The sequence below is a fragment of the Elephantulus edwardii genome, unplaced genomic scaffold, assembly GCF_000299155.1.
Source record: "Elephantulus edwardii isolate Elephantulus edwardi_28Jun2011 unplaced genomic scaffold, EleEdw1.0 scaffold00025, whole genome shotgun sequence".
Lineage (NCBI taxonomy): Eukaryota > Metazoa > Chordata > Mammalia > Macroscelidea > Macroscelididae > Elephantulus > Elephantulus edwardii.
Window position 1 is genome coordinate 5,148,804 of NW_006399775.1, and position 11,348 is coordinate 5,160,151.

The 11,348-nt window shown below is 37.8% G+C and overlaps 1 protein-coding gene across 1 annotated transcript in view; it reads right to left on the reverse strand.

The window, feature by feature from the left end:
• Positions 1-11,348, reverse strand: part of SH3YL1 (SH3 and SYLF domain containing 1) — a 94,881-nt gene that overhangs the window by 65,028 nt on the left and 18,505 nt on the right. Inside the window, exons 2-3 of the mRNA XM_006882912.1 lie at positions 9,649-9,759; positions 2,042-2,155 (exon numbers count right to left, since the gene is read on the reverse strand). Coding sequence (XP_006882974.1) covers positions 2,042-2,155; positions 9,649-9,759 — 225 coding nt within the window. The remainder of the gene's footprint in view (positions 1-2,041; positions 2,156-9,648; positions 9,760-11,348) is intronic.

Sequence of the window (11,348 nt, forward strand, 5' to 3'; positions counted from 1 at the left end):
TTATGATCCACACAGTCAAATGCCTTTGCATAATCAATGAAACACAGATAGACATTCTTCTGGTATTCTCTGCTTTCAGCTAAGATCTATTATAAAGTGTACTTTGAGACAGTCCTTGTTAAAAGTTATGAAAGAGATCAAACAAGACAGAAAAGTAGAGATATGGAAAGAGAGATATCGGACCACATGAAGATCACACAGAAGCAGAAACTTAGAGAAGGTAAGAACTTTCCTTCAAACTCAGAAAGAAAACCTTTCTCTAGATCTGGCAACCTTAATTCAGATTTCTAGTGTTCTAAACTGTGAGAGAATCAACTTCTGTTTCTTAAAGTCACCCTATTTTGATATTTCTGTTATAGCAGCACTAGATAACTAAAACACTTTGTATTCTAGAGAGTAACTTATTACTTGAATATATCCATAACTACTTCATCCAGGCATACAAGAGTTTTACTTACTGAGAGACAATGGTCTGAGGGTCCCAATATTTTCTTTTCTTCTTTTAATGTTAAGAACTTTCCTGTTAAAGGCTGTGTCTTTCATCAAGACACAAGAACCTCTGACAACAATCCCAGTGATCTTGCTATACCTTATTTGGACAGTTTTAAAATTATACTTTATAGAGAAAACAGCTGGCTACTCATGAAGACTAGGAAAGAACCAAATCATTGAAAGGATTATCTTAGATTCTGAGGGAAACTCCAGAGGTTAACAGTTCTTCAATCTTTTCAACTATAATCATCATACCAATGAGTGCAGCCAAAGGGGTCCTAAAGGCCTTGGGAACATACAGCTTCAAGATTTTCTTGCAGTCTTTGAGTCTTTATTAAGTGACTGGCGTAATCAGGATGGATGTGCCGGACACAGTGCAATTGGCACAGGACAGAGCAGAGTTTAGGACTGTTGTACATAGGGTTGCTATGAGTCGCAAGTGACTCAACGGCACATAACACAACAACTCTGAGTCTCATCTGATAGTGAGACCCTTTTGAATGTGCTTGTATTTTTTTAGCTTTACTACTAAGAACTCTGCCCATGAAAATTTGGATAATGCTTGAGAAAAAGAGGATTTTCAGTTTTCATTTTGTAGCTACATTGAATTATGAAAATTGAGCCACTGCTTAAGGATACACTCATTTTCCATGGAAATACATTGGCAGGAAACCTAGTGAATCCAACTGGCTGATATTTAAAGGCCATATGCTCTACCAAACACCTAGATGCATCTCTTTCCAGTGAGTGTCCCATGCATGTTCTCAAAATAAAAGTTAAATTACTTATACTTGAAAAAAAAATCTGTTAATGGAGAAATGTGTTCACTCATATGGCTGAACAGCAAAAGTTAAGTTGGTATAAAAAGCATTTTAGTTGGTCATGACACACCTGCATATACTTCAAATTTTTAATTACAAATTTTACTATTATAAATTTTTGTTCTTGGGATTTATGATAAATACACTTATATTTCAGCTCTGAAAATAAAATAATTCATTTTATCCCAGAAAGCAAAATAAAATTACATTAATACTGTTACAGTTCTGCATTGGGAGAAATTTTCCCATAAGTTATTGTGATTACAGAAGAAATAGTAAAACTTATAAATCTCCCTTTATATCATATTAAGGTCTACAAAGCAAAGCAGCTATAACAACAAGTTGAGAAATACAAGTTTACATTAAACAACAGAAATGAATTTAGACTTGACGGCACATAACAACAACAACAACACACACACACACACACACACACACACACACATATATATATAATGGAAAAATGAAACACATTAAACAATGTTTGATCCATCTATGGAGCCTTGCTTTATGATTTTGAGTTGAGAAAGGAAGCAGAAAAGAGAAATTTCCTGTTGGTTTATTGTTTCCACCTACATATTCAAGTGAAAAGCTCTTTTCATGAACCAGTTTTAGGTGACGTGATAAAATTTGGCATAATCCTTATGAAACGTAGCTCAAAATAGAAACAAACCAAAAACATTCTTAAGATTTATTATTCCTTTTTAAGTGAGCAAATATCAACTTACTTCCATCTGGAAGACGAGCCAATACGATCCCACTGCCTCCTCTAGCAGTTACCAGAAATCCAGCTTTTATCACAGACAAAATTGCAAGTCCTTTAGCCTTAGCTATTACATGGGCTGCAAACATTAAAAACAATAGTTTGGTAAGCATTTTTAATATATGTTGTGGAACAGATATGCAAGGGTTAAAACAGATTCAGTATACACAGGCATTTGCTTAACAATTCTACAGCTTTAATTAAGAATCTTAATGGCATAGATGAGCCATGAATAAAACTTAGCTGCATAACAGATGGGCATGAAACTCCTCTACTCCGATCTCTTTATTTTAATGTTGTTATTTTTGTAATGCTAAATGTAACATTGTAATGCTCCACACTCTAGCAAGTACCACAATATCTTAATTACTTGAATGAGATTTTATTGTTATCTAGTACCAAGACTAGTATCTAGGTTTCTTGTTTATAGGGTCCTTATGAGTTGTTCATAACAATGACATTGATGAGGTAGTTTAATTTATCATGACTATAGTCATGTATTCTGTCAAAGAAGTCAAGCCAGGCTATGCACATTAGTATAACAAAAGTTTTGTAGCGGTACTCAGAGAATTAACAAATTTATTTTATTTTATTTTAATAATTTTAATGAACATTTACAGAGAATTTGGATTTCCATTCATTCATTGCTGCACTACTCTCTCCCCCGGGGCCCAGTTCACTCCTCTCTTTCAAAAGTAAATGAAACACCCTAGTACACAATCCCCCCCACACCCCTCCCACCACCCCAAGCACATTCTACTATGCAATCTTAAGAGAATTAACAAATTTCTAATATAATGATATATACTATTTCAAAATCTATATTAATAACAGTCAAAAATCATTTATTACAGAACATGAAGAATTTTACATCCAGATCATTTTAGAGATGTTCCCAATGAAACAAGATAAAAACATAAGGATAGCATGTTAGAGAGTGGTTGATTAACTTTGTTTTCTTATTGTATCTTTAAAGAGTTAAAAATACATTATTGTTGTTGTTGTTATGTACTCAGATCCAGTTGGGGTCAACTCGTAGATGATCCTCCAGTCAGTTTTCAGAGACAGTAAATCAAATGAGAAGAAGCTCTGATGGCCTAATAATAGGGAGCTGTGCTTCCAGCTTGAAGGCTCTGGGTTTGAAACCACCTGCTGCTCTGCTGGAGAAAAATAGTTAATCTCCTCCCTCGTGGCTTATTGCCTCTGAAAACCCTCTGAAGGGTAAGCTATGGGTTGGTTCTGAGTTGACAGTACACAGCTGCACACAACCATTAATAATTGGAATGTGGAATGTGTGAAGTATTAGTGAACTAAGATGACTAATCTCACCATTGAATTGAGCAAATTGAGCAAGAGAATAGGGGAATCTGACCACAAATAAATAAGAAGCAAGAGAATGTAGTGTGTCCCATGAGGCCAGAGATCCTCAGGCCAACCAGACCAGGGCCAAAGAGAGAAGCAGCGATAGCAGACGGTAGCAGAGAACTAGAGACCTGACATGAGATGGAGCAGACCTTAAGACTGTTACTACACAGAAAGCAGAGCAAAAGCCTTTGTCCAAGTATTTTTCAGGACTAGGGTGGGGGTGAAGTGGGGTAGGGAGTGGAGGGTGGAGACGCATAATTAACAGGGCTGGCCTAACTGGCAAGAGGCTAAATGCTAAGGTGTTTGTAAGCACATGCCAGCATTTGTCCTGATTCGTAGAAGATTGTATCCTGCCACTAATCTGAATTAATAACCTTTAACTTCCCTAACACGGTTCTGTGTGGTATATGAAATATTGTAATTGATTTTGGACCCAGTAAGGCAATAAAATATTGAGATGAATAGAAAGAGGTGTGAGAACATAAGGGCCATGTCTGGCCTCATGGGAATTGATTATGCATTTTTTACGTTGTTGATGAGAACAGTTCCTCTTTGTGGAGTTGGTAAAGGTCAAATATGGCTCATCCCCACTTGACCCTTGCTCTTCTTAAAACAATCAACATCTTTGGTATTAACAGCCAGGATATAAGGAAATATATTTCTTTGGTCAAGCCCTCTGTCAGGAATCTCTCCAAAATATCAAAGAGTAATGACATCTGTTTGAGGACTAAGGTGTGCCAGATTCAGAGCAGGATAATGATAAAGGATGGCAGAAGAGAAATTGATGCCTTTGAGTTTGATATTGGAGTAGAGTACTGAATATTCCGTGGACTGACATAACAATGAACAGAAATATCTTGGGAAAGGTATAAACAGTGCTTCCTGGAGGCAAAGATGGCAAAGCTACATCTCTCACACTTTGGACATGTTGCTAGGAAAGGCTTTTCCTTGGAAAATCATATCATGCTTGGAAAGATAAGAGAAAAAGAGGAAGACCCACAACAAGATTTTCCTTAGAAAATTATATCATTCTTGGAAAGATAGAGGGTCAAAAAGATTGACATGGTGACTTCTGCAATGGGCTCAAGTATATCAGAGATGAAAAGGAAGACACATTATTGGGCAGAATTCAAGTGTGTGGGTCATATGGTCACTGAGTCATACTTGACTAACCACCACCACAAATCACACAGAAGATTGCCTAAATTTCTTCCAAGGAGAAACTGGTGGATTTGAACGGTATGTCTTTTTGTTGGTAGCACATTTCCTTACCACTAATCCACCAGAGTTCCCTAAAAACATCGTAGCAAAATTGAAAATTATATAACAAATGTATTTCAAATGTAATCTATATTTTTATAGATAATTCATTCAAATTCAGAAACACAGATATTCCAGTAATCTCTATGTAATTTGCAAGTTTGCTTTTTCATTTATATAAAAACCCTCAATATGATAGTGGGAGGGAGGGATTGGTAGAGGAAAGGGGAAAGGTCTGGTGTGAAAAATAATGTACATGAACTTTATGAACTTTGTATGTAAATTAGTATAAAATAATTTTAAACAAACCCACACTGTAGAAATACTTCTGAAATTAAGTTTCATTTATATCTCAGAGTTTTTAACATCAGAGGAGAATGAACATACACTGCTAAGAAATTAAAGATCTAAAAACTGTTTAAAATTTTCTGTGATGGCAACAAAAGCAAATAAAATGTAGGGAGCTCTGGTAACGTAGTGAGTAAGGAGATGCATTAACAACTTGAAGCTAGGCAGTTGTTTCACAGTTGCTAACAGCTGCTCCTCAAGAGAAAGATGACAATAACTTCCTGTTCAATTTGCAATCACAGATAATCCACTGGAGGGTCAATTATGAGTCCATTTTGACTCCACAACAATAACTGTGACCTTTTTTGCTTTAATATAATACTGTTTTGCTCCCTAACTCATATGCACACCCTCCTACACATACACATACACACTCTCTCACACACAATCCATATATACTCCTACATTTGTGCATCACCAAGTGGACCCAGCTAAAAGCGGACCCTCAGTGGGTTGTGAGATGTGGTAAATTGCACAGGAGGAGATTGCTTATCCTTTTCTTACCACTTTCTAGAGTAAGGTTATATTTAGGCTAACATCTAAATGTTTTGTTGTTGTTGTTAGGTACCATCGAGTTGAGTACAACTCATAACAACAAAAGATCTGAACCCAGTCCTGTCCTGTGCCATCCTCATACTTCCTGACATACAAGAGCCCATTGCAACATTCACCCTGTCAAACCACCGGGTTGAGGGTCTTCCTCTCCTTCACTCTTCCCAACATCATGTCGCCCTCCAAGAAATTGTGCCTCCTAGCAATACGTCCAAAGAATGCGAGGTGAAGCTTCATCATTCTTGCCTCCGAGAGCACTCCAGCTACACCCTCTCCAAGACATATCTTGGCCGTCCATGGGACGTTTAGTGCTCCTCTCAAACACCACAGCTCAAAAGCATCAATTCTCTTGCTGTCATTCTTATTCATTGTCCAAGTCTTGAGTGCATAGCAAACAACCAGAAAGACCATGGCCTGAATCAGTCACACGCTCATCCTCAAACTGACATTACTACTCTCCAATAATTTGGAAAGGTCCCTAACTACAGATTTTCCCAGTGCAATGTGTCTTCTTATTTCCAGACTGCTCGTACCAAGGGTGTTGACTGTGGATCCAAGCAAGATGAAGCTGTTGACAGTTTCACTCTCTTCTCCATCCATCATGAAACTGCCTATTGGTCTAGTCATAAGAAAATTTGTTTTCTTGATATTGAGATATAATCCATATTGAAGGCTTCATTCCTTATCTTCTGCAACAAGTGCTTCAAGTCTTCCTCACTTTTAGCAAGCAAGGTTGTGTCATCTGCATAACACAGGTTTTTGATGAGTCTCCCTCAAATTCTGATGCCACATTCCTCTTCACAGACTCCTGCTTCTCAGGTAATTTGATCAGTATATAGATTGAACATATATGGAAACAGAATAAAACCCTGACACACTCCCTTCCCAATTTCAAACCACATAGTGCTTCCCTGCTCTGTTCACACAACAGCCTCCTGATCCAGGGATAGGTTCCTCCTGAGCGTGATTAAGTGCTCTGGGATTCCCCTTCTCCTTAATGATAGCCACGACTTCTCATGATCCACATAGTCAAATGTCTTTGCATAGTTAATGAAGCACAAATAGACATTCTTCTGGTATTCTTTACTTTCAGCCAGGATCCATCTGACATCAGCAATGATATATAACCCTGGTGCCACAGCCTCCTCTAAATCCCACCTGAACTTCTGGAAATTTCCGATCTATGTACTGTTCCAGCTGTTTTTGAATGAGCTTCAGCAGTATTTTGCTTGCATGTGATATCAATGATATTGTTCAATAATTTTGACTAGTTGGATCACCCTTCTTGACAATCGGAACAAATACAAACCTCTTCTAATCTGTTCGCTAGACAGCCTTCCTCCAAATTTCCTGGCATAGAACAGAGTGAATCCAATGCTGCATCTGCTAACTGAAAGAAGTCAGTTGGTATCTCATCCATTCCTGGGGCCTTATTTCCCCGCCCCCCCCCCAATGTTTTCAATGCAGCCTCCACTTCCTCCTTCATCACCATCAGCTCTTGTTCATATGGTACTTGCTGACAATTTTCAGTATCAATAATTATTTCTGGTACCATGACTGTGTATTCCCTCCATCTTCTTTTGTTGTCCACAGCATGTTACAACATTGTGACATGAGGCGTAAATTTGTTTTTCAGTTCTTTCAGCTTGAGACATGCAGAGCTATTTCTTCCCTTTTTGTTCTCCAATTCCAGCTCTTTGCACATTTCCTTATAATACTTTGCTTTGTCCTCCTGAACGGCCCTTTGAAATTGTTTGTTTAGCTCTTTCACTTTGACACGTTTTCCTTTCGATTTGGCTTCTAGATGCTCCAATGTAATCTTTAGAGTCTCTTCTGACATCCATTTCAATTTTTTTTTTCATTTTCATGTTTTTGTTCTTTACCTTTTGCTTTCTTCGTAGATGATATCTTTGATATCGTCCCACAATTCATGTGGTCTTCTATCATTGGTGTTCAATGCTTCAAACTTATTTTTAAGATGATCATGAAGTTTAGATGGAATTGATTCAAGATCGTATTTTGGTTCCTGCGGAATTAATTTCATTTTCTTTGGCCTCAATTTGAACTTGCATATGAGTAACTGATGATCTGACCCACAGTTTGCCCCTATCTAGTTTTGACTGCTGATATTGAACTTCTCCAACTATTTCTTCCACTAATGTAATCATTAGCTTGGAAGCAGGAGTGGCATCCACTTCCGTAATAGCTTGCCTGTGGAAACCCTATGAACGTGGAGAAAGGATGAAAGTTATAAAAGTGTCCAGGTCTTTAGTTCAAAGGGTTGCTATGAGTCGCCTATGACTCAAGGCATTTAACAACAACAATGTAGTCAATCTGATTTCTATGTAGCCCATCCTTGTATGGCAATCAAATCAAGTGTAAGCTGATTAACTCTATCTGAACTTGTTTACAATCAGTTTGGGTGAGAGCCTTTCCTGTAGGGAAACAGGATCTGGTGGGCAGGCCTTTGTATTTAAAATTTGGTCTGGTCCTGTGAGAGAGCCTTTAGCTTTAATATCTAAATATATACACTATTTGAGTCACACCCACTGAAACAGAGAAGAATGGCCTTTGTCCAGAGGCTAAAGGCAAGAAGAATTTGCACTATAATGTATATATGAGTAATAATCCACACAGATTTTTTGTTAGTAAATACACTTGCATAAATTAAGCTGGTTTGACATTTTTTACAAATATTGATATGTATTAAGAAATCTGTGCTATTCTCTTGCTTTATACTATTGCTACTGAATATCTTGTTATTCTGGTTGCGTTTTTGTACTTCTTACGCTTTTATGTGCATACAAATCATTGAAGTTAACGTCAAAAACACCTGTTCCCGTTCTTTAGTTCTGAGTAGGGACTGAGATTGTGTATTTCAAAGTTCTCAGATAGTGCTGAGATCGTACTTTTAAGTAGCAATGATTTATGAGACATGATTTTCTCATTATGTGGAATGAATAGGTCAAAACAATAATTAATGTTAAAATTAATATAATTATTATAACAACCAAAATGCCTTTAAAATTAAAGTTCTGTGACTAAATAATTTCAAACAGAAAGTTTAATTTGGTTCTTTAGTGTTGTATTCAGAAATATATATTGTGATTAGGAAGGAAATTATTCTGTAATAATACTCAAACATGAATCTTGTTTACAAGAGTTAACCATCCTATTACACACCCATTAGTAATTACTGGTAGTGACCAAAATCTAGTAAAAATCAGTTGCCATCAAGTTGATTCTGGCTCATGGTGACCTCATCCATGTCAGACATCTTCACGAGTAGTTTTTCTGGAAGTAGATCACCAAGTTTTTCTTCCAATGTATCTCTAGGTAGACTCAATCTACCAATCTCTTCAATGAGCAGCAGAGCAAATTAATCCTTGGCATTACAAAAAGACGCCAACAAATATGCAATGGCTCTTAATTATTTATTACTGTCTTCTTAAATCACTAGAAAATGTTAATGTCTTATCTAGAAAGAAACCAACAGATTAATATAATTTTTATTTTATTCCCCTCAAAAACAAACTCCTTGCTGCTGAGTCAGTTCTCACTTACTCCCATGACCTGACATGACACAGACTAGAAGTGATCCAGAGTTTTCTTTCACTATAATCTTTATGTGGGAGAAGGATGGGCAACCTCCTCTACTGTGATTACTGCCTCTGAAAACCCACTGGAGTGTCAGCTATGGGTTGTTTCCCACTTGATAGCACACAGCAAGAACTGCAGTAATCTTAATGGAAGCATATGATCAAACCTCTCTTCCTTGATGCTGATTAGTGGGTATGAGTCACCAATTTTTAAGTGCGTAGTAGAGCACCTGTGCTATCTCAGAGCCTATTCCCTAAGGTTTTACAAAGTTCTCAGAAAGTGAAGATAAGGACAGGTGGACCTCTTGATAGTATACTGGAAAAGGGTACTTTAAGGACTTGCTGCATCAGTAAGTAGGATTACCAGCTTAAAAGTAAAAGAATCTAAAAAGTAACTTAGAAGACAAAGCAAATTTAGAAATGAGCAAGATGTATTTTATTTACTGACCAGGAATGATCTTATCAGGTCCATTTCTGGAAGTTATTTCGGTGAACTCTCTTAATATTTTAGCAGCCTTCTTTGCTTCTGATTTCAGATTGGATGGTATAGGGTTATTCACTGAAAGATTAAAGGGCATAAAAGACATTAAGTGAAAACAAATTGGAAATACAAGTTGAAATTCTGTCATAATCTAATTGAGAATTAACAAAGTATACTGTCAGAAGAAATTCATTTTAAAAACCCCTCAGCTTTTACTAGTTTTGTCTCTATTTCACAACCATTAAACAAAATCCACTCTGAGACTGGAAACTCATGCCTGTGGCCATGGAGTAAATCCCAATTCATGGTATCTGCAGAGTAGAACTGCTCCTCATGTCTTTCACTTTTCAGAAGTAGATGATCAAGCAGTCTTTTCAGGCAGCTCTGAGCAGATTTGAACAGTCAATATTTCACTTAGTTGTGGTGCACTGGACCATTTCTCTATTCAAGGATTTCCTAAATTCTTAAAACCTCACCAATTATTAAAACCACAGGCATCAGAGATTCCTTACAGATCTTAAACAAATTCTAGTTCCGACTTCCAATCTCCAGCAGTGTGGACAGCCGAGTCTGACTTCCACTAATTTCACAAAGAAATCTGTGAAATTTCTTTGAATTTCTGTCCCTGTCAGCAACATTCACAGCATAAAAATCTATTTACATGAGGTCAGACACATCCCCACACCCCCAGATCTACTTTTGACAATTTTGGCACTAAGCGCTAAGGGTTCTCATGGCTCTACAATGGCCACAGAGAACTCAAAGAATCATACACTGGGCTTATTAGAGAAGTTAAAAGGTTGTACGATTCACTCTGACAACAGAATATAATTGCTTAGTTAGAACATTTTGTCAAGCATGCTCAGTGGCCTTTGGATATTCAGTCTCATGGTTTTAGGTTAATGGTGCAAAGCTCCTACAAATTATGGCATATTCTTCCACCCCACCACACCCCAGCACCCAGTCCTCTAGCAAGTTTGCCTAAAGAACTCTGACTCTTGCTCTGTGGGGCAGCAGTCACATTAGTTTTCTGTAAATTTCTCACTGTTGCTGCTCTTATTTAGGGCCCAATATGATTGGCAAAGGGCTCTCTGACCCTAGGGGCCTTTGTTGTGTTCTCTGCATCTTATTTGTGGTTGGTAGTGAGAGTCTCCTCTTTCCCTGTTAAACTTGCTCAGTTTAAACCTAGTGGAAAAGCAAAATTGACTGATCCCATCATGAGTCATTTACACATGTTGTTGTTGTGACGTGCCGTTGAGTCATTGCAACTCATAGAGACCCTATGTACAACAGCCCTAAACTCTGCTGTCCTGTGCCAGTTGCACTGTCTCCAACACACCCATCACGATTACCCCAGTCACTGAATCAACCTACCTCCTAGAGGGTCTTCATCTCCTGCACTGTCCCTCCACCCTCCCAAGCATGATGTCCTTCTCCAAGGACTAGTCCCTCCTTACAACATGTCCAAAGTATGTCAGACTAAGCCTCAGAATCCCTGCCTCCAAGGAGCAGCCCAGTTTAACTCTCTCCAGGATGAATCTGTTGTCCTAGCAGTCCATGGTACCCTCAATAAGTACTCTTCTCCAGCACCACAGCTCAAAGGCATCAATTCTCCTTCTATCCTCCTTAGTCATTGTCCAACTCTCTGATGCATAACAAGTGATTGC